Source organism: Apodemus sylvaticus, chromosome 7 (genome assembly GCF_947179515.1).
Source record: "Apodemus sylvaticus chromosome 7, mApoSyl1.1, whole genome shotgun sequence".
Lineage (NCBI taxonomy): Eukaryota > Metazoa > Chordata > Mammalia > Rodentia > Muridae > Apodemus > Apodemus sylvaticus.
Window position 1 is genome coordinate 77,193,717 of NC_067478.1, and position 24,469 is coordinate 77,218,185.

The 24,469-nt window shown below is 41.0% G+C and overlaps 1 protein-coding gene across 1 annotated transcript; it reads left to right on the forward strand.

Moving 5' to 3' along the window:
- The first annotated feature begins 4,123 nt into the window (after positions 1 to 4,123).
- Positions 4,124 to 22,612, forward strand: Fdx1 (ferredoxin 1). Its single transcript, XM_052188345.1, has 4 exons — positions 4,124 to 4,461; positions 10,687 to 10,811; positions 17,384 to 17,513; positions 22,270 to 22,612. The coding sequence occupies exons 1-4, from the start codon at positions 4,265 to 4,267 to the stop codon at positions 22,382 to 22,384; spliced, it is 567 nt and encodes a 188-aa protein (XP_052044305.1). The 5' UTR covers positions 4,124 to 4,264; the 3' UTR covers positions 22,385 to 22,612.
- The last annotated feature ends 1,857 nt before the right edge of the window (positions 22,613 to 24,469 follow it).

Consider the following 24,469-nt stretch of genomic DNA (forward strand, 5'->3'; position numbering starts at 1 on the left):
TTTCGCTTATGAATGCAGGTGCCCTTGTACTTGGGGCATAGATGTTCAAAACTGAGAGTTCTTTCTGGTAGATTTTTCCTTTGATGAGTATAAAGTGGCCTTCTGTATCGTTTTTGATGACTTTTGGTTGAAAGTCTATTTTATCTGATATTAGAATGGCTACTCCGGCTTGTTTCCTGGGACATTTGCTTGGAGGACTGTTTTCCAGCCTTTTACTCTTAGGTAGTGTTTGTCTTTGACACTGAGATGCATTTCCTGTATGTAGCAAAATGTTGGGTCTTGTTTATGAATCCTGTCTGTTAGTCTATATCTTTTTATTGGGGAATTGAGTCCATTGATGTTAAGAGGTATTAAGGAATAGTGATTGTTGCTTCCTCCTGTTTTTGATATAATTTTTATGTTTGTGTGGTTATCTTCTTTTGGGTTTGTTGAAAGGAGATTACTTTCTTGCCTTTTCTTGTGTGTAGTTTCCCTCCTTTTGTTGGTGTTTTCCATTCATTATTCTTTGAAGGCTGGAATTGTGGAAGGATACTGTGTAAATTTGTTTTTGTCATGAAAAACCTTGGTTTCTCCATGTATTGTAATTGAGAGATTTGCTGGATATAGCGGTTTGGGTTGGCATTTGTGTTTCCTTAGGGTGTGCATAACTTCTGCCCAGGATCTTCTGGCTTTCATAGTCTCTGGTGAGAAATCCGGTATAATTCTGATAGGTCTACCTTTATATGTTACTTAACCTTTTTCCCTTACTGCTTTTAATGTTCTTTCTTTGTTTAGTACATTTGGTGTTTTAATTATTATATGATGGGATGAATTTCTTTTCTGGTCAAATCTATTTGGAGTTCTGTAGGCTTCTTGTATATTCATGGGCATCTCTTTCTTTAGGTTAGGGAAGTTCTCTTCTATAATTTTGTTGAAGACATTTACTGGTCCTTTCAGTTGGAGATCTTCACTCTCTTCTATGCCTATAATCCTTAGGTTTGGTGTTCTCATTTTGTCCTGGATTTCCTGGATATTTTGGGTCAGGAGCTTTTTGCATTTTTCATTTTTCTTTGACTATTGTATCAATGTTTTCTATGGTATCTTCTGCATCTGATATTCTCTCTTCCATCTCTTGTATTCTGTTGTTGATGTTTGGATCCATGACTCCTGACTTCTTTCCTAAGTTTTCTATGTCCGGAGTTGTCTCCCTTTGTGATTTCGTTATTGCTTCTACTTCCTTCTTTAGATCCTGGATGGCTTTGTTTAATTCCTTCACCTGTTTTGTTGTGTTTTCCCTTAGTTCTTCAAGGGCTTCTCACTGTTTACTTGTGTTCTCTTGTATTTCTTTAAGGGAGTTATTTATGTCCTTCTTGAAGCCCTCCATGATGCCCTCCATCAGCATCATGACCTGTGATTTTAAATCCAAGTCTTGCTTTCCTGGTGTGTTGGGGTTTCCGGGACTTGCTGTTGTGGGAGAATTGGGTTCAGATGGTGACATATTGCCTTGATTTCTGTTAGCAACGTTCCCACGTTTGCCTTTTGCCATCTGGTTATCTCTGGTGTTAGTTGGGCCTGCTGTCACTGGCTGGAGCTTGCCCCTCCTGTGTGTGTGCCTATAGGCCTATCTCAGCAACCTTGGGTGAGCTGCTTTCTCCTGGCTCAAATTGCTGTGGTGCTGCAGAGTTCCTGGGTGGAGGTGGAGTCCTGGTGCAGTGTGTCCCAAGTGATCCTCTACCCTGGTGAAACCTGCCTACCAATCTTTGCACAGTCACAGAAGCAAAGATGACAGCTGAGACCCACTCTCTCGTAGTTGTATTTGGGTATGTACCACTGTGGCCCCGATCAGCTCTGGATGCAAGTTGTGCTGGCTGTCTCCTTCTGACTGGCTGCTAGGTGTATAGCTGACTTCCTGCACTGCTTGGAGATGGCGTGCTGTGGCCGAGGCTGTTCCAGATCCAGAGGCAGAGACCGGAAGGCTCTTGCCAGAGGCCTCCAGACTGGATCCTCTGCTCTGCAGGACTGGACTCACCTATGCAGGCTGCCTTTTCCTAGCTGGCTGCTGGGTGTATTTCTGGCTTCCTGCACTGCTTGGAGATGCTTCTTCTTCTTCTTCTTCTTCTTCTTCTTCTTCTTCTTCTTCTTCTTCTTCTTTTAGTAGGTGTATTCTTTATTTACATTTCAAATTTTGTCCCCCTTCCTGGTTCCCCACTTCCCCGAAAATCCCATAAGCCATTTCCCCTTCCCCGATCAACCCTCCCCCACTTCCCTGTCCTGGTATTCCTCTACACTATGGCATCAAGTCTTTCCAGGACCAAAGGCCATTCCTCCCTTTGGTGTCTAACAAGACTGTCCTCGGCTGCCAATGTGTCTGGAGCCATGGCTAACTCCATGTGTACTCTTTGGTTGATGGTTTTGTCCCTGGGAGCTCTGGGAGTACTGGGTGACTCATACTGTTGTTCCTCCTGTGGTGCTGCAAACCCCTTCAGTTCCTTGGGTCCTTTCTCTAGCTCCCCCATTGTGGACCCTGTGCTCAATGATTGGCTGAGAGTGTTCCCCTCTGTATTTGTCACACACTAGGAGAGCCTCCCAGGTGATAACTATATCCGGCTCTGGACTTGACCCATTTCTAAACTGAGTTTTAAAAATTATTTTAGTCTGAACACTAAGGTAATCATGTCTACACCCTGCAGGTCAATATCCATATGTCCTCTAGAGAGACTTTATACAGGTACACAATATTTTTTAATATTCATTTTTTTAAAAATATTTATTTTCTTTAGGCGTGCATGTGAATTCATGGGGTCAGAGTGAAGCAGTTCCAGGCATGTATGAGCTGCCTGACTATGAATGCTGAAAACTGAATTCTGGTTCTCTGGACGAGCAGCAAGTGTCCTTAACACCTGGCCAGTTTTGCACCTTTCAAGTATTACTTTTAAAATATGTTTATTTAAAAAATATGTATGTGTAGGTATGTGTATGCCCCATGTCAGTGGGTGCCCGTGGAGGCCTGAGGGCAGGGGATTAGATTACTGTGGAACTTTGAGTTACAGTTGGGAGTCAACTGCAGTGGGTGCTGGTAATAAAATGTGATCCTCTGTAAATGCAAGAAGTGCTCTAACTGGTGAGGCATGTCTCCAGCCTCTTGAGGAATACCCCTTCTCCTCCCAAATGTATATGCCTGCCTGAACATATGTATGTGCACCATGTGCATGCCTGGTCAGAGGATGCCAGGAGAAAGTTTTGGATTCCCTGAACTGGAGTTACAGAGAGTTGTGAGCTGTTCTGTGTTTCTGAGAATTGAACCCAGGTTCTCTGCAAGGGCAACAAGTATTTGCTACCTCCTAGTTCTGTCTCCAACCCCAGTTTGAATATTTAAGTCATTTTTTTACTGCCTTCAGTTTATTTGCAACATGTGCTTCTGTCCTCCAGCACCTTATCGGGAATGCTCAAGATGATGTATTTATTGCTCATGGTTTGTGACGCAGTTCGTTGCACTAATTCACCTCCACAGTGGCCCTGAGTGTGAGCTTATCCCTGAGTCATGGAAACTCTTATCCTCCAGGAGTAATTTATCCAAGGTCTCTGATCAACTTAGAACTTGAGTTTGGAGGTTGCATATCTGACCTCAAATGCTCTTTCAAAAACCAGCAATCATAATGTGCGGTTTAAAAGTCGGTTTTCTAGTTTTGAAGTCTGTTGAAATAGTTATTCATTTAAGAAAAGTTTCCTGTTAAGTTCAGGATTTTATATACTCAGTTTGTCAGTTCAAGCTGACTGTTATTACCTGCTTTCTTCAGTAGCCCTAAATAACAAATAATTTATTATGAGATGGTTTATGCTTTTACCTATGCATGACTCTCTTCATAAAAATGCCTATTGGCATTTTAAAACTTTGTATAACTCTCCGCTGTCCTGTGTAAGAAAAACTTAGGTTCCTTTGTAACTTGTGCTCTAAAGTGTGATAATTTGCTTTGCTTTGAGGGTCTATGGCAAAAGGCAAAAGTTGACCTGGTGACTTTTTGGTCAGTCCTTGATGAGTAACTGCTCCAGAAGGCAGAGCTGACTGCAGAAAAAGTTCAAGGTGAACTCTTAACCAGATCCCTGGAATCGTGCTCGGCCCCGCCCTGCGGAGGCGTGGCAGCGGCGGGGCGGGGCTCAGGCGCGGGGTTATAGGACACGCAGGGCGCTCACAGTAGTGTAGTCCCTCGCAGCCGGACACGCGGGACCCACGGGACCCTCGGCACTGCGCAGGACCCCGCGGGAACCGGAACCTTTCGATAGTGTTATGGCGGCCGCTCCGGGAGCCCGACTTCTGCGCGCCGCCTGCGCCTCCGTCCCTTTCCGTGGCCTGGACCGCTGTCGGCTGCTGGTCTGCGGGACCCGAGCGGGAACTGCCGTCCCTCAGTGGACCCCGAGCCCCTGCCTGCGTGCAGAGGCCGGGCCTGGCCGGCCGCTGAGCGTGTCTGCGCGCGCGCGGAGCAGGTGAGGCGCGGCGGCGGATGGCGGGTCCCTCGTTCCGCGGCCTGCGTTTCCGCCCGTGGCTCCCTTCCGCCTCGCCTCCCGGTTGCTGGCCCGGCGCCGGAGAGCTCTTCTCGTGACGCTAGCCTTCCGGGCCTGGCTCGGGCGGTGTGGGGCGCTGGCTTGGGGGCTTCCTCGGTGGGCTGTCCTGTCGACATCGCCGTTGTGGTTGCTTTGTGTTGGCCCTTTGTGCTGACTTCAGGTAGCAAGGGTTAGGAGTGGCTGCCTAGTGGGAATAGTAGGGTACGGTTTACACCCGCACTGGCTTAACTTCTCTCCCTGTTGACCTAGAGGATGTGTAGCCCTTAGAGGATGATTTAAGGGACAAATGACTCCCTACAGGTGACTTTGCTTGTGCACCTGATTAAAAGTGAGAGCTCAGTAGGTAGCTGCCTCTTAGCAACAGTTTGGGGGGGGGGGGAGTCATAGTGTTGAGAATTCTGTGGTAAATGTTGAGTTTAGAGATTTCCCTACCCACACCACCCACCATAGGTGGAAGATTGATATTGGGTATATTTGTTCTCAAAGGCACTGTCCCCTTAGGTTTAGTAAAGATAAAATTTACTTAGAGGTTTCTGAGTGTAGGGACAAGGTGAAAATCATATAATGGCAATGTCAATGCAAAAACACATCTGTTGCTTCAAAGGGAAGATGAGTTTCTTCAAAGTGAAATGTGAATGGTTTTGGTCTGGAAACATAGATTAAGGTTTCCCTGAATTGTATGTTACTCTGTGGAAGAACTTAGCTCAACTTTTGTAGTCACAGCCCCAAGAAAGTCACAAATCAATATACTTGGCAAATATATACATATATACATACACACACACACACACACACACACACACATATGTATATAGTTGGTTTTTCGAGACAGGGTTTCTCTGGATAGCCCTGGCTGTCCTGGAACTCACTCTGTAGACCAGGTGGACTCAAACTCAGAAATCTGCCTGCCTCTGCTTCCGAAGTGCTGGGATTAAAGGCGTGCACCACCACTGCCTGGCGGATCACAGAGTTTTAAAGCTCACTTAACACAACACACATAGCGTTTGGATTGGAAGCCGACTCTCTGTTAGAATAACACATCCCAAACTTCTTTACCTTGTAAACATGAAGCTCAGCATTGGTGTCTGGTGTATCAGTGTGCAGAATATTCAACACAGACACGGCTTCTTCAGAAAACATCTGTTTGACTCTAGAACAGAGTATAGCAGAAACGAGAATGTTTGTTCATGTGTTTGTATATACGTACAGATATTTTGCATGAAGTGATAGGAAATTGTGAGGACCATTCAGTTCTAGTTCTCCTGGCTTCTCAAACTATTCACCTGTGGATGCCTTAATTTCTATGGCAGATGCTTGCGCTGGATTTCAACTGTGACATATATTGAACATAATCAGTATTACTACTGTTTAAGGGAACACACACACTTTTGCAAATTGGTTCCCATGATTTTGTCATTAGGTTTTGGATGCTTTGCTTCTTGACACAGAGCTTCAAATAAGTTTTCCAGCTCTTATTATCCAGACCTTTGCTGTTAACACAGCAGCTCCCAGTCATATGTGGTTATTGAACTTAGTGAAGCTAAAAAGTATTTAAGGTTCTGGCTTGCAGTCATGGTAGCCACATTTCAAGTACTTAGCACATGGTGAGTGCCTACTGTGCTTGGCTTTGCCAGTGCAGGAGGGCATTCCTGTAGAGTACACAGTTGTGTTTGGACAGCTATTCTAGGAGCTGAGTTGTTTTATTTTTTTTATTCAATATATTCATTATTTACATTTCAAATGATTTCCCCTTTCCTGGATCCCCCCTTCCCTAAGGTCCACATTTATATAAGTCTTCAATAAGTGAGTATTGAAAAGCTTTTGTTCTCAAATGCCCTGATACAATGCTTGATATTTTGTAGCAGTTTGATTACCGAGGGTTTTCACTGTGCTTTTAAGTCAGTCCTGAGAAGGAGATAGGTAGGGGAGTAGGCATAAAGTTTTCATAGTAAGTAGCTGGCAAAACCAGGCCTAGACCTTGAATAGAGTTTGTGCTGCATCACAGGTGACACTCTTTGTTCTTGTATTGCTGTGGATGGGACCAGGGCCCTCCTGCCCGTCGGGCGCACGTCAGGCGTGTGATGTACTGCAGTGCTGCAGCTGGCAGCTCTGTAGTTCTCACTTCATGAACAATTTCAGAGGGCAAGATGATGAGGGAAGAAGGGAGCCACACTGCCCCTCTCCCTTGCTAGTGCCCCAGGCTATGTAGTGAAAGGGCAATAGCTGCTAATCTTTACTGCAGGACTGCTCTTCCAGAGGGTTGAGACCCCTTTGTGGGATAAAATAACCCTTTCACAGAGGTGGCCTAAGACCATCGGAAAACACAGATATTTACAGTTTATAACATTAGCAAAATTGCAGTTATGAAGTAGCAACAAAAATAATTTTATGTTTGGGGGGGGGTGCGCCACAACACGAGGAACTGTTAGGGTCACAGCATTAGGAAGGTTGAGAAACACTGCTTTTCTCCATTAAGCCTGGGGTGACCTGGAGGACTATGGCCTTGTTATTGTGTCTGCTGGAGTTGAGCAGAACAAGTGGTTCTTTAATCAGTGAGTAAGGCTTAGAAGAATTACATTTGTTGCACTACTTGAAATTTTACCTAGTTCTTAGAAAGGGCTGTGTGTAAGTGGCAGAGGCTGGGGTGGGGTGGGGTCCATGACTGTAATTGACCAGTCAGTCATTCAGAGTGGACAGAAGTTAACTCTAGTCAAATAAATGTGTATAGTGTTTTAAGGAATAAAGTATATCCATAAACTTCCTCTGTTTTAATTGTTTCTCTCAGTTGGTTAAGTTAAAAAGTCTATCCTAAGGATATAGCTCAGTCAGTAGAGTGTTGGTGTGGTATATGAAGCCCTGTTTGACCTCTGACACCACATTGATTGGGTGTGGTGACATATACTTGTAATTCTAGCACTTGAGGGATGGAGGCAGGAGGATCAGAAGTTCAAGGGCATCCTTGGCTATTGGAGTATTGCAACTTAGCCTGGGATAAGTAGGAATCTGTAAAACAAACAGACAAACTTCAATGCTTTAATCAATACAGTCACTACTCTGTTTTACCTGCATATAGGAGTGGCTTCCATGGCCACTTCTATGAAAATGCTGTTAGGAGCAAGACCAGAAGCTGTTTTTTTCTGACTCTTAGGTTCTCTGCTCTTTCACTTGAAGAATTTCACTCTGTTCTTCCTTCCTTGTCCTTAGCGAATCAATTACTAATCTTAGCATTTGTTAACTAGGACTGCATACCTTTAGTACAGTGTTTGTCAACCCTCCTAATGCTGCAACCCTATAACATAGTTCTTCATATTTTGGTGACCCCAACCATAAAATTATTTTGTTGCTACTTCATAAGTTGCTATTATTATGAATCTTAATATCAATATTTAATATGCAAAATATCTGACATATGATCCCTGTGAAAGGGTCATTTCCACTCTGAAAGTGAAATCACTGCTTTAGTACATAGTAGCTATTATAAATGTTAATTAACTATTAGTTCTTAATATAACCTAGACAGCCCCCCAATAATCGAGACTGAGTCCCATTGATTTATGCAACTAGCTTAGCAGAATTACTGTACATTTATCCCCAACCTATTTTTCTATACTCTAGTCTGGCTAACTTCCAGCTGTGCTCCCTAAGTTACTTGCTGTTTGAGTCTCACTTAGGCTCCTTTTTGGCTCTGTCAGCCTGACCTCAGGAGGCCTTTCTCCTAGCCACATGCTCATGGTTCATCTCCTCTCACGTTGGCCTCTTCTTGTCTTCCTTCTCTTCTTCTCCAATTCTCTTCCCTCTTGTCCTGGGTCCCCTAATCAAAACACTGCCTACCCCTATTTCTCCCCAGCAATTGGCTGTAGCCAAATACTTTTATTTAACCAGGCAGATAAGATTAACAAACAACATTTACATAACATCATTTGGTGTACGTGAGAATGTTCTCGTTGGCCTGCTGCCAGATCTTGGGGGCCAGGATTCCACATTTGAATACATACCACCAACAAGAAGCAGTCCAGGTTCCTAGCAGCAAAAAGAACTTGGGCTTTAAATAAAAAATTCCATGTTTGAACTCTATCACAGTCTAGCAGTTTTGTACTTTGTCAAACTGTAAGACAAATGTCTTGACTAGAGACTGATGTCAAACTGATTTGAAATTCTTTTGCTATGAGTTTAGCTCTTATGTGTTCTAGAACAGCAATTCTTAATCTCTTGGATTTGAGTAATTCCATAAACAAGCTATTCACTGTAGCTTAGTTTCCAGGCATTTGTTCATATCTTACCTTTCCAATTCATATAGCTATACGGGTTGGGGACAGTCCCATCTGGTTTTTCAAGTTTAAAAGCCAAACAAGTACACATGCGCTCGCACGTACACTACATAGTCCAACTGGCTCAAATCCTTGCCTCTTAAATTCTTTTAATTCTCTAAGACTCTAGAGAATCTCATACTCTTGCGGGCTATTGTCATTCTCAGTTTTTACCTTGAAAAAAAGAAAATAGCTGTTGAGTAGTTTATAGTCACAAATCCTCACGTGTGAGTAAACCTGATTTACAGAGCCTAGGCTCCACTAAGGCAAAGAAGAACATTTCTCTGACTCTCTCTGGAGCCATGCAAGAAAATTCTTCCTGTTGTTTGATAGTTCTGGGAATCCTGACACACGCTAGTGGTGCTGGGCAGGTAAAGCACTTGTTTCTAAAGGCCTCTCCTACCACCAATTAAAAGAAGTTTGTGGCATAGACCCCTTTTTGAAGGCACATACATAAACAAGTCTCTATATCATTTTAATTTTAAAAATATTAGAATTCATGAATTTTAGAGAATGATGAAAATTTCACTGATATTTTAAGATACATTTCTATTGGGTCTTTCTAATCAGCAAGATCCTTTTATCCATGGCCTTACTAATGCAGCATTATCCGCTTTGGGGTGGAGGAGCATTCATCTGACTTTTTTGTGAAATGTAATGATTGGATTTGGATGTTTGTAACCCTGGAATTACTTAATTCTGGGTTTTAATTCTAGTGAAGTTGGCTTTTATTGAGACAGGGGTAATGGGGGCGTGGAGCTAGGGGGTGGGTATTGCCATCTATTAGTAGTGGAAAAATTACAGTTACTTGTTGTAAGTGTGTATCTTCTAAGTGTTGATAATGGAGGGGAAAGCTTCAGGTGCTAGTATAAGGGCCGTTTCCCACATTTTAATGCTGTTTTGTAGAAAGGAAAGCAATTTAGGCTTAACTAGATGATAGATGACAGTAAAAACACATGCAGAGGTGCGCATCCTTTTAGGGTTCTGTTCTGTTGAATTTTGAATATACCATGTGGACTAAAAATGAAATGCTCAAATACTCACAACAGTAAAACAAGCTGCCCTTTGGGGCCAAAGTCTCACTGAGCAGACACCTGCACAGTAGTGACCCTGTGGCTAGTGGAATGACTTTTTTTTTTTAATTTTATAATAAACAACCACAAACAACCTTGAACTTGTCTCTTAGGGCCATGGTTACAGACACATTGTTTTCCTAAGAGTTTGTGAAAGCAAAATATGTTTCCTGAACTGAGGGTATAGTGTGGTGGACGAGTGTGTGCTCAGCGTGAGGGTCTGGAGTTAATCTCTGGATGGAGACCAACTAGATTCACTGTTGCTATCATAACAAAACCCAACAGACTTCTGGGTGGTAATGATTGCTGAGTGTTTCCACATGTCTGTGATCTATGGGGAGTCTGACTCTATATCCCCATCAGGTTACTGGGTCAGGAGGGTAGTTTTCATTTGTTTTAAGGTGATATAGCTTGTCCTCCTAGGTGGGTAGATGGGTAGACCCTCAGTTTATGCCATCTTCTTCTGCCTGTATGTATGTTTATTCATTTAGCTTTGCAGGCTAAGTAGTGACTTAATGTTTTCTTTCATTTGATACTGTTGTGTGAGCGTATTGATGATGAGTATGTGGGCACCCATGGTGCATATATAGTGCTCAGATGACCACTTCTTGGAGTTGGTTCTTTTCTCCCTGTACATGAGCTCCAGGGATCCAACTTAGATGGCCAGGCTTTTGTGGCAAAAGCCTTTATCCTCTGAACTATCTCCCTAGACCTTAAGTTACAGTTTGAAATTGCTAAAAATACTGACATGCTGCTTCCTTTCCCAGCTCAGAAGATAAGATAACAGTCCACTTCAAGAACCGAGATGGTGAAATGCTAACAACCAAGGGAAAAATTGGTGACTCTCTGCTAGATGTTGTGATTGAGAATAACCTAGATATCGATGGGTTTGGTAAGTGTTCCTAAAACTTCCCAGGTAACCTTCTGAATAAGTTACAGGTTTTGTTTTGTTTTTTGATTTTAAACTATGGTGTTCTAAGGAAATATTATAATTTAGGACATATCACTTTTTTTTATTTGTAAAGATTATTAGAGTAGAGGCTAGAGAGATGGCTCAGTGATTAAAACTACATACTGCTCTTCCAGAGTCCTGTTCACTTAGGTCAACTCACTTATTGCCTCTGGTGCTGGCTCCTGGGATCCTACACCCTCTTCTGTCTTTTCAACACGTGCACACATATGGCACACAACCAGGCAGAGATGTACTCACATATGCACTAAAACAAACCCGATGGGTAATGAGTGACACTACTGTTTACTTCTGGAAAGGAACTTACACAGCACTTGGCTCAGAGCTCTGTTGCTGCCCATCACCTACTGTGAACCTGTTTGCTGCAAGCCTGAGCAGATGAGAGCAGGACAGAAGTAGTAAATACCACAGCACAGAGCGGTTCTGAGTCATTATAATTTAATTTTAAATGCTATCATACTTTCTAAGAACAGGTAATGTATTCTAAAAAAAATATTATGTAGAAAGTTTTTGTTTCTGTACTTCTGACCTTATTGACAAATCACATGTACAAAGCTGGTATTCCCACCCCTCCCTCCATGTTACACGTCGGGCAAGCACTGGCTGTGCCTAAGTGGTTCTTTTCTGAGGGTTCTTTGGCTTGCTGCCTCTTGGCAGCAGCATGTAAGCCTCTGGCCAGTCATTTAGCTGGACAGATTCACACACTGAAGAGTACAAGCTCTAGAAGATTTATCTAGAACAGTGACTGGAAAGCAGATAGCAGCAGTGACCACCAGTGAGCAGCAACCACCAGGGTTGGCGGTAGGGTGAATTTTCACACTGTGGTATCTGCAGTGTGCACAGAAAATGACATTCAAGATACATAAAGGGCAATATAAGGCCCTTATTTGGAAAAACAAACAAAAAGTTGTCAACATAAATTGTTAATAAGGAGACCCAGGTATTAGATTTATTAGATACCTTTTTTTTTTTCTGTTTTTGAACAGGATTTCTCTCTGTAGCCCAGTCTGTCCTGGAACTAGCCAGAAATGTTAGGCTATGTTTAAAAACTGTATGACAGTGTTCTTTGGCATGTTATAGACCCGTGTAGAGGCTATTAGCACACTCTGAGAACATACAAAAGCAACTGTTTTTCCAGCCCTAAATGTTCTCAGGTTAGATGAAAGTTGTAACCAGGCAGGGCTATTTTTGTCATTTTTCTCTGTAGATTCCATTTTACTTTTAGGAAGAGAATCTTGTCCTGAGAAATTTACTACAGATATGTTTCTAACAGAAAAGATTAGCAAAAACAACTACTCATCAACAGAGAACTTATATAGTCATAGACTATAAGCCTGAACAGTTGTATAAGACAGTTCTAGAAGAGTTACAAATTAAACGCCAGAAGGGAGTTGTTTTGTTACAAAAGTCCTTCTACTGTATTTGTTATTTTTCTGTTGCTGTGATAAACACCTGACCTACTGTATCCCTGCTAGTCTTGAAATTATGTATCTGAGGGCAGCCTTGAACTCCTGATCTTCCTTCTTCTTCTCTGAGTGCATGAGCCACCATATCTGATTTCTGTCATGCTGGAGAGTAAACCTAAAGTGTCATGTATGCTAGGTAAGAACTCTACATTCCAGCTCCAGTTTCTTGGCTTCAAACTAGCATCTTAGAGAAATTAATCAATTATAAAAACAGAAAACACAACATCTTTTGCAGGGGTTTTACTGTGAAATATTTATTTTATGAAGTGTTGGTGTAAAATTAAATACACACTGTGAGTCAAAGTTAAAACAGTGTTTCCCCCAACCCCTTTTTAGTGTGATTGAGTAGGGTTTTCTGCCTAGGCTGGTTTGTCCACTGTCACTCAGTCTGTGACTTTGGGTTAGGGCCCTAACTTTTTATCTTGTTTGATCTCCAATAGAATGGGGCTAATAGTATTTACTCCATATGGTTGCTAGAAGATGAAATGACTTAATCCAAGTGTATCAGGATCTTTTCTATTGTGATAAAACTCCATTGACCAAAAGTGATTAGGTAAGAAGGAGTTTATCTTGGTTTGCATAAGGTTCCATATAGAAAGTCCATAATAATGAAGGAGATGTGGCAGCAGATGGTCTTGGCAGGAAGTTAACAGATCACATCTTCAACCACAGATGTGAAGGAGAGAGAGGGAACTGGAAGTGGTGAGGTTACAGACCAAAAGTCTGACCTAGTGACATGCTTCTTCAGCAAGGTTGTACCTCCTAAAGGTTTCCATGACATCCCCACTACTGAGCGACCAAGTCCATAGTTTCTGCATCATCCACCCATGTAATCTCATCTGCTCTGTTACCGTAAGCCCTTCCTAGATGCTCATGAGATTGCCTTCCCATCTTTCAGTTCTCTCCTCTGAGCTTGAGCCTGTAGATTCAGCTCCCTACTTTATGTTTCTTTCTGGAAACCCCAAAGGTACTTAAAATTCAATTATTGACTTTTTTGAACATGTACTTATCTCCTCCACCACATGTGTATAATATTTGTGTGTGAGTATAGGCATACACTTGCTATAATATGTTTGTGGAAGGCTAGAGGCAGGTTATAGGAGTTAGTTTTTTCCCACTATGTGCATTGTGAGCATAAATCTCAAGTTATCAATCAAGCTTGGCAGCAATTGTCCTTACCTGCTGAGCCATGTTGCTGGTAAAAAATCATGTTCTTAAAACAGCTTCCGCCCTTTCCCTAAAGCATCTTTCCTCCCGCATTTCCTGTATTCATAATGAACACTATCCAGCTACTGCAGGCTGGAACCTGAGCAGCTAAAAAACTTTTTTTCCTGGTACATCCAGCCCATCAGCACCTCTTCTCACTTAAGCCTCCAGAAGCTCCTTTTGGCTCTATTTTATTTATCACTTGGCTCAATAAAGCCACTGGACCTGTGAACCTGCTTCCAATCTGAGCCCTGAAGCCAGGGTGATTGTCTGACATCAGCTATATTAGTTTTCTGAGTCAAACCAAAGGACTTGCCATTTCGTTTAAGATTAAATCCAATTCTTCTTTGGCCTAAAAGGCTACACATGCTATGTTCCCCACTGCTCTTCCCCTCCCCCAGCTTCTCATTGTTCTTCCTAGTGTAGCAGTGCTGACCACTTAGAACCTTGAGCTCACACCAAATCACCACCTTCAAGCCTTCATGTGCACTTTTCCTTCTGCCAAGGTGCCATCTTCTCTCTCTTATCCCATAAATGTGTACTTACTATTCTGTATCTATGAAGTATCTTTGTATTAGTCCCTTATAACATACAGGAGAAATGCATAGTAGATAGCGACAAATGTTATGGAAGAAGTGGTTGGATTCTAGGGTGTAGAGTACTGGGTTTAGGTAACAAAAGAAATCCCTTTGCCTAACCACCCAGTCCCTACTGGGGTCTCTCTCTTTACTCCCAACCCATTATAAACTTGGATTGCCTGTAGCACACAGTCTGTGATAGTCTGTCACTGTTCTACCTCAGACTATGCTTTCATAGCATTTACCACATTTCTGTAATGCATTTATTCACTCCTGTGTTCTTCTTACATCGGCCTCTGATGAGCAATACAGTCACTCTTAATTTATAACTTATTGTGTATGAGGGAATGAGGGAAAATGGACAGTTGTAAACTTGGGAAGCAATACAATACATACATATTCTTTCTACCAACTTGTATGTTAATAGACCAGCTTTTCAGAATTGTGTGCTTCAGTATTCTGCCACTTGGGGGCAGTTACATATCTGTGATTAAGTTGATCTAGCTTATCATTTCAAACTTTTTTCTTCTGTATTTCTCATATGCCTGCTTTATTACTATTCAAGAGAAGAGATCCTAGTAATGTTATAGATGTCTGTAATTCTGCTTGCTGTTATGCTTAGTGTTGTATTTTTCTTATGCTAAATCATCCTTTGAACAAAACGTGTATACATAATTTCATATTTTCAATATGTAACTTCCAACATAGCTGTATTCTACATTTTGGTTGGAAAAGGGGTTAGGTATGGGTGGGTGGCCCACTTTATCTTATCAACATCATATGTCGACAAAATGACCTTAATACAAGACTTTCATATAGGAAACATACTGTTAGCAACACTCAAATTCCATAAATGGAAACTGGAAATTTCATATATCTATACAGTGTACCTTTACTATCTCCATTTGCCACTGCTTCCCTCCAACTTCCTTTAGTGTCTCCTACCCTGTCTTCCTCTAAACTTTTGACCTCCTTTTGGTAATTAATAATCCCCAGAGACCAATTAGTGCTGCTAATATGTATGAGTGTAGAGCCATCAATTGGGGCATGGCCTTCCTACCAGTGTTGTCATGTCCTCAAAAGAGAGTGACTCTCTCTTCCTCAGCAACCATCATCTGCTAGTAGTTCCTTTGCCAAGGGAACTCCTGCATCCATGCTAGAATTTTGACTGGCTTGATCCTGTGCAGACAATCACAGCTGCTATGTATGCAGCAGCTGTACTATGTCCAGGTGTCAGCATTTCATAGCTTCCCGCCTCATCAACCAGTGTTTCACACACCTTCAGGCCCTCTTCCATAATGCTCCCTGAGTCTTATCTTTAGTTATTTTGTCTCTGTGACCAATTATGAGTCTTTGCATTAGCCATTACCTACTGCAAAATCAAGCTGCTTCTATCAGAGTTGAGAACAACACAAATCTACAGTTATTAACATGAATATTTAGAAGGCAGTTTGACAGCTTAACCAATAAGTAAAACAACAATAAATCCCCAGGGCCTGTGATCTCTCTTGTCATGGACTTTTGACCACATTTACAGTACCAGGCATGAAATCCCTTCTGTGAAGCCAGCTTAAAATCCAGTCAGAAAGTTGTTGACTACCCCATGACATGACAGTCATGCCACTATTGCACCAGTGGGTACATCTTGCCAATCATGTTAGTATTTTAGCATGCAGGGTCTAGTGCTGGATGTGACCACTGACACAGTTTCCCCCCAGCAGCCCAAGAGTCTCACCATTTCCAAATAGTAATTATCACAGCCTACCAGGCATGTTGCCATACATATAATTTAACTGTGCTCATGATTCTTGTAGCTCCTAGATGAGGTTGGTATAGTTACTATTAAGATAACTGGAGCAAGGAAAGTAAAGAAGCCGGCCATGTTCTCGTTAGCACAGAAGTGGGCATAGGCAGAGACTGCTCCCCAGTGCATATGCTCCTGAGCTTCATTACTTGGGCCCTCCTGACCCTGGCGCTGCTTTAGGGTGGCTTTAATAAAAACTAAGGTGTTTCTCTTCTCTGCTTCTCTCATCTTCTTCCTCGTTCTCTCTCTGAGCGTATGTGTGCGTGGTTATATGTGTTCTGGTGCATGGTATGGACTTTTCTTACCTTCTACCTTGTTGAGATAGGTCTCCTTGTTTTTACTACTTGTTGTATACTCCAGGCTATCTAGCTAGTAAAATTCTGAGACATCTTGTATATAAATGTATGTGTGTATGTGTGTATATTTGGTTTTATGGTTTGTTAAAATTATGCACTTTATTACTGTACCTATTTTATTTGCCTGTGTACCTGTGGTCACATAAAAATTTCTCACTTAGAAGTGGGTCAGGAGTGGAAAGTTTAGGGAGCCGTGGCTTACAGGGTTGAGTTTCTTTGTCAGGAGACTTCCAAATGAAGTCCAAGGCTGTTTCTCAGCAGATTCTCACTTGGTTTGGCTGGATGACAAGATTGACATGATTGTTACTTTCCTTTGTGGGGTACCTGGATCACAAGAACTAAGTAAATAACGGTTGGATCATAATTGAGCAAGGGTCTGGCAAGATGGCTCAGCAAGTAAAGGCACTTGTCAACCACATCTAGTAACCAGAGTTTGGTCATTGAGACCCACATCATAGAAGGAGAGAACCAACGCTCACAAGTTGTCTTCTGAATTCCACATTCACTCTGTAATATGCATGTGCATATGTGCACATACATACACAACACACAAGTATAGAATAAATATAGTCTAAATGTGGAACACAAATATTCAGTGTTTGAATCTGTGGTGCTTTTAAAACGTCTTGTTTGATTAAACCTGATTAGAGGATTGAGAGAAAAGAATAATTAACTTTATTTAAGTGTAGGGTAGTTGCTTTCTCTTGTATAATGCAAGTTCTTATTGGCTGTTTTGAGTTCTGCAGACAAGGTGAATTATGTGCAAATAATTATATGCATCATTGCTATATGTGTTTTAGAACACATCTTTATGTGTCTGTGTGTCTCAGTTATGAACGTGTATACATTTTCATATTAGAATTGTATAGCCTTCATGGTCCCCTCCCATTATCTGTTTAGAACCTTTGTGAAGTACTATGATTTCTGACTGTGTGAGGATGGGTGACGTATTCCTGACTCATGATTATTCAGTATTCCAGCCTTTTTTAGTGTGCAGCTAATTCTAAAACTTAGATGCATTTTGCAGTAGCCAAGTGTGCCCTGCTACAATGGATGGTATGTTCACCTTGTGCTGCTTTTACAGGTGCGTGTGAGGGAACTTTGGCTTGCTCTACCTGTCATCTTATCTTTGAAGATCACATATATGAGAAGTTAGATGCCATTACTGATGAAGAGAATGACATGCTTGACCTGGCTTTTGGACTAACAGACAGGTAAGAAGATTTTGTTGGTTTTGTTTGAAGGACAATATTAAAACTGTTGGTCAGAGTGGCTTCACACTCATGTGTGCTGAGATTACAGACATAAGGCGTGAGACCTGGCCTGTCAGGTAAGGTTTTAAAGTTGCTTCACGGTTACCAACAACCTGGAAAAATCTGCGTTAATATTCCTTTGGGCCTAAGATCATACCCATGAGTAGAAGTGCCCTTGTGGGTACAGAACAAGTCATGAAGTCTGGGGATGTTTCTCTCTTACTGTTCACACTTGGCCTCCACGAAACTTCTCTTTTGTAAGTCAAAGAATTAATTGGTAGTAATATAATTTCTAAATTGTAATATATCTTTTTAGTCTATTTTGCTAGGAATTAATATTTATCACAGTTTATTAGGATGGAATTAATTGGAATGCTTTTAATAGCATTCCATTTATATATTCTTGAAGGACAGATTTGATAATTGAACAAAATTATAGTGGAGATTTTTACCTGTTTGAGAGAATTGATTTTTCAAAGAAATTTAATATATAGTAGTAATTATGTTAAGGTGACTAGTTCTTTTTCTAAGTGTATACTAACGAAATTAATCAGAGCTTATTAATTAGTAGGTAGAGTTTCTCTTAAACATGGCAAGCTCCACACGAGCAGATGGAATTAGTGATACTGTTTTTTAATTATCCAGTCTCATAGTCAAGGAAGACTTCTCCTGGATTTGCTGTTTTGAGGCATAATTAAGGAGGCTTATTATTACTGAAAGTGGGTTTTGTTTAACTATATTTTGCTACCTTAATGCATAATTTTTAAAAAACATATTGGCTTACAAGAATTCATTTTATATGGTAAGGATAAATTTTAAGCACTTACAGTGATAATAGTTTATTAATTTCACTTTGTTCCTTTTTATAGTTCATCTCCCTATTTTTCATTCTGTTTAGTTTTCAGTGCTAAGGGCCTTGTCCATGCTAGACAAAGTCCCCTGTCAGTCAGCCTATGTTGGGATAATAAATATTATTATGTACCGGGTAAAGACTGTCATATCATGCAATTCTTACTACTCCCACTTTAAACTACAACCCCCACCCAGGGAATATTGGATTCGAGGATGAAAAACACAGACACACATAGACACACACACACACACACACACCTCAATTTCAGTTTGCCTTACTGGTCCAGTTGCTGGGTGCTTCTGATCTCACTCATCTAGCATGCCCTTCCCAATGCTCTTAGCTCAGCACCTCTTAAACTGCCCTCAGCTTAGTTGCATTTCTAATCTCCTGCCTGGGGAAGCGGCCTATGGCCGCTCCACCTGAGATCCCACATGGCTGGTCTCCTTTTCTCCCTCCTAAGCATGGCAAAATCTCCCTTCTCTTTCTGAATCTCTTTGCCTCCTCCTGCAGGGACCTGGAAGTCCCGCCTCTTTCCTTAAGACCAGCAATTGGTCCCTGGCATTTTTATTGATCGATCAAGAAACAAATGGGGAATAGGACCTTAGCATCAGAACCACCCCATACAGATTGTCTTTTATTATTCAAATGTTGATTTCTGTGATGGCAGAGAATTGAATGCAGCCTGGACTTTGGTATTGTTCACATAACCATATCATATTTTACAAACACTCCCTCTCTCATCTATTAAAAAGCAGGTGGCTTTTAACAAAGGCAGAAAGTAGGAGGTGAGACTTCTGGGAGGAGATAGGATCTCGGGAAACATAATTAGGCACAGGAGACTCACCACCAAGACATAGAGGAAGTCAGACATATGAAACTGAGGAGAGGTAACTAGCCATGTGACAGACATAGAATAGCATAGATGGGTTAATTGAATTATGAACTAGTTGGGGAACAAGCCTAGCTTAAGGCCTAGGCAGAAATTCATAAATAAATAAGCCTCCATGTCATTATTCAGGAACTGAGGCAGACAGAAAAAAACCAAATGGTTATAAATGGCACCCCACATTTGGTGCAAAATGTTGTTTTTTTTTTAGACAAAATCTCAAATGTTTGATTTTACCAATGGGAGCCAACCAATGCTGGGGTGAAAGCCTGCTATCTCAGGCAGAGAAAGCACCCAGCTGACCTTCCTCTGCTAACCCAAAAGCTCTCCTCCACACTGCCTAAAAACCCTTCAAACTGAATGCCCCTTCCTTCAGCTTTCTGTATGTCTCTCTAGCCATCATCCTGACTTCCTCTTACTCTCTATGGTTATTTCCTTCGTTTACTCTCCGTCAACTGGTTGCCTGCTCTGCCTCTTGACCTGTGGTTGACTTTATTTAATCCTGTTTACAATAAGCAGAAAGCTCTTAGATTAAAGATGTGTCCTAGTGCTGAGCCACACCACAACTAGAAACAGGTTTTTCCAGTAAATAACACAATCTCAGGGTTCACGGTATGATCAGATATTTTTCAACACATCTCTGTCACCAGCCTCACCTCTGTCTTACAGAGGTGAGACTAATACCTTTGGAAGAGACTGAGAACGCCATACCTTTTTACATGCAAGCTCATTGTGTTGGCTGCCCTGACCCAGAGCTCTCCTCTGTCCTCATGTGTGCCTCTTCTCCCATCATTGTACCTGCAGTGCTCTGCTCTGCCTCACTGACAGGTGCTTCACTTCGTAAATTAATAGTTCCTTATGGAGTAGCCTTGTCTCATTCATCGTGTGAGCATGTGCAGTATCCAACTAGCTCACTAAGGCCTCCCAAGTCTAAAGTCTGGATTGCCTTTTTTTTTTCTCTTGCAGGTAGAGCTAGGTACATAATTGGGCATTGTTAAGGCTCTTTCTAGTTTTACAAAGAGGAACAACTGGTGGGAGATGGGTTTTTGTTTTTGTTTTTTTCTCCCTTCATCAGAACTCCCTATGGTTAGGGAGTTCTGGCTTTCTCATTCTAGGACCCCCTAAGTGGTGCCTCACAATGGCTAAATTTATGTATTATCCTGGCTACTTTTAAGCTACAATTCTCCATGTAAATTTTCTCTTTCTCAAGAAGGTGCTGGGGATTGAATTTGGGACTTTAAAACGTGAGGCATGTGTCTGTCACTGAGCCACACCCTAGCCCATTGCTTGTCTTGTCAGCAAAACTGAAGCACTTACCTCAGTTCAGATGCTCCTTTGAGCCTTTTGTATCTGTTGCCATGACCTCAAGTGCTCTTCTCAAGTTATTTTGCCTCTTACAAATGTTCAATCTGGCCCACCCTTCAAAGTCTATTCTAGATACCATCTGTCCTGGCCAGAAGTATGGGTTTGTCCTCAAAGGGGTTTTATTTTTTTCTATTTGTATGTCATTTGTCACAGTATCACACGCTAATTATCAGTGAGTTGTCTCGTCTCATCTGTCTGATTGAAAGTTCACTTCATACTGCTGACATTAGCGGTTAGTCACTTCAGCAGCCCTCTGAGAAGTCTTTTATTCTCCATCTTGATGATCAGGCTAGGAAATAATAGAAAGTTGCCTTTAAAAATTCTGTTAGTGCTGCTTTTGAACCATTGGTCTGTTTGGCTCTGAATCTTGTGCTTTCCTATGAATACTTCTCCTGTGCCCAACATGTAACAGATGTTAATAAGAAAATATTGAGTTTTCCATGTATATCACTAATATACAGTAGTATAATCATTGACGTTTAGTAGAATAATCATTGACATTTAGTAGTACACCCTTTGTACTAAATTAGTATATAATTTAGTAAATTAATATTTAGTACTATGCCCTTTGACATTTAGTAGTAGAAAATTTCAGTAAATGTTTGATGAATCTATTAATGAAGCTAGTGCCTTCATGACATGCTTTGTCAAAGACTGGTATGCAATTAACCTTTATTTTCAGTATTAGGAATTGAGCCCAGGGCCTTGCACATGCTAGACAAGTACTTCACACGGAGCTATAGCTCAGCCCTATATTTACTTTTTTATTTTGAGACTGGATTGAATTTAAATCCAAGCTGGAATTTAACTTACTCCTTAGCTCGAGCTTACCCTCAACCTGTGGTCTTCTTGTCTCAGTCTCCTAAGTAACTGAGGTGACAGGCTCATGCCGCCAATCAGGCTTAATATGAAGCTTCTTTGTACTTCTAAGAGAAAAGAAACATGCTGCTGGTTAAAATATGCATGCTATTATCTTTTAACTTACTATTTTGTGTGCATTTGAAAAGTTATTTACACATATCCATATATGTATAACTATTTTTAAAAACAAAACATTCAAGGGAAACATGATTCATAGCACTCTGTGAAAGAAAGAAAAGAATGGAATGATGGTCTTTCTTCCTTGCACAGATTACAGATGTGCATCGACAGTATTCCTCTATTGTTGGTAATATTGCTGGTTTTATAATCCTTTTGGACTTACTTTGAAACAGTTAAAAAGTGTAACACCTGTGGAGTCAAGCTACTTGCACAGTTGGAGACACTAGTGTGTGTTACAGCTATGACACAGCTGCCTCCTTACATCATAGCAGTGACTTTAAGATATCATTGGCTGTGAAATAGACCTTGATTTCAGAGATGTTAAAAATGAGGGGGAAATACATTCTTGCCTTTGATGGTTAAGTTTAATCCCTGCCTTCAAGGCTTTTGTAGTTACTGCTTGAGGCAGGATCTCATGTCCTAGCTCGGTCTCTTTTTACTTACTGTGTAGCTGAGGATGGCCATGAACTCCTGCCCTGCCTTCCTCTTCCAAGTGGTGGGATTAGAGGTGCTTGACCCGATTCTTGCCTTGAGTCTATGATTTCATTCAAGCCGCCTTTATTTCCTTACAGGTCACGATTGGGCTGCCAAATTTGTCTGACCAAGGCTATGGACAATATGACTGTTCGTGTGCCTGAAGCAGTGGCGGATGTCCGACAGTCTGTTGACATGAGCAAGAATTCCTAAGCTACAATAAAAAGAAATATTTTCATTAAATTTTTACCTATTTTTATAATTATTTCTTAGTATAATTAAGTGATTATATGACAGAATATATATCTCAGTGTGAGTAGCTGTGCTGTCTTAGTTCAGTTTTATAGTACTGAAGTTTGCAGTTTTTATTTTGATTAAATTATTAAAGTATCAGTCTACTATTAGAAGACAGCTGATATAATAAACTCCTTATGTATTTTACCATGAGTGTGTTTGGTGATTTTAGCAAAACATTACTGTGTAATCTCATGTCTGCTTTTTTAAAAGGAAAGTTTAAAGAGTATCATTGGGGCCAGAGAAATAGATCAGCAATTAAGAGCCCTGATTGTTCTTCCAGAAGACCTAGTTCAATTCTGACAGCTACACAGTGCCTCATAATGGTCTGTAAGTCCACTTCTGACCCCTGCATACATGTGGTAAATAGACATAATAAGGAAAACATTCATACACAAGAAATAAAAATAAAATTTCAAGAAATTTAAAAATGTAACATTCTTATTTCATGTGGATGGTAGAGCTCTGTCTTGACCAGGACACATGCAGAGAAGCTGTTCTGGGACCTGTATCTTCTGACTAACTGATGTTCAGAATGAAACTGGAGAAGTTAACTGAGGTTGGCAAAACAAGAGGCAACATGCATGGTGGGGAGAGGTGTATATAACTGCAGAGCTGTGCTATAGAGGACATGTGACCTCTCAGGACCGGTACAAGGCTATCCAAAACTGGCAGTGGTTGACATGGCCTACTGGGACCATTGCAACTTGTCCTTTACTTCATGGTAGTGACATTTTTATATCATTAGCATTAAAAACTTATGTTCATATTATCCATCAGGTACAAGGACATATTCAGAAATGTTACTTAGAGATAAAGGAGACAGTTAACCCTATTCTGGGAAAATCTTGATCCATTTCTGGAATTCTTTAGTTGCCTTAACTCATGAATAATTTCCCTCTCCTTAAAGGTTTCCTGTAATGCATTGTTTCAGATCCTGTGCTACCCATCCCTCTCAGAATCTCCTGCACTCATCTGCGTCCTTTTGTATTATTGAGGAAAAGAGATCCTTTTCCTCAGTTCCTTACTTTGTCTTGTATTTTTTCTTTGATGATGATAAGAACCTGGAAATGCTGGGAAGATGCTTCCCTCTGTTTGCTTTGTCTTGGAGAACTGATTCTTCAATGTTCATCCAGAGATAGCGTTATGTATGGCAGTATTTACATATAAATGTATGTGGAAAAGATACTTAATCACTGAGTATCTGATTAAATGAGCAGAACATTTAAAGACAGTAAAACCTTATAAATAAGTATTTTGGAATTTCACTTTGGTATGATCTGAACATAAACATAACACTGATAGAATTGCTGACTAAGCTACAGGAACAGGCAGAATTAGATTATTTGTCTCTATTTCAAGAGGAATAATATTTCTTTGTAATCTTTTTGGAAATAATGTGTAAATTGTTGTCTGTAACAGAATGGCAGTCTAATGAATTACATGTGTCTCCTCAGTCACACCGTATGATCAGGGTGCCATGTTACATAGCCAGCAGGCACTGGTTTGTTTCTCCTTATATACAATCTGCCTAACAGTGTGCCACAGACCCTGAAACTAGAGTGTGTTTTCAGCTCACAGATAGTGGTTGTGTATGGAAGATGTTTGACTCCTTACCTGAGCCAAAAATAAACTCTCGAGTGTTCATAAAGGGGTTACACAGTGTGTTCTGGAATCAGATATGCCACCGTGGTCATAGTGTATGCTCTTTATAACTAAATACCAACCAAGTTTTGAAAAATAATAAGTGGGGAGGAAAAAAACACAAGCATAGTTTGCTTTGAGTACCCCACTGCAGCTTGTTCGTGTGTATAAATATGGATCAAGTGTAAAACTTAACAAGCAGCATGGTGCTGTGTGCCATAAATTTACAGATGGCTAGGCCATCTCATGTCTCTTCCCCAACAGGCACAAGGAATGAACAAGGGAAAAGGGGACAGAAAGACTGTAAGAGCCGAGGTTATAGGCATTGGCAGCAAAATAGTGCTCTTCGCACATGTGAAC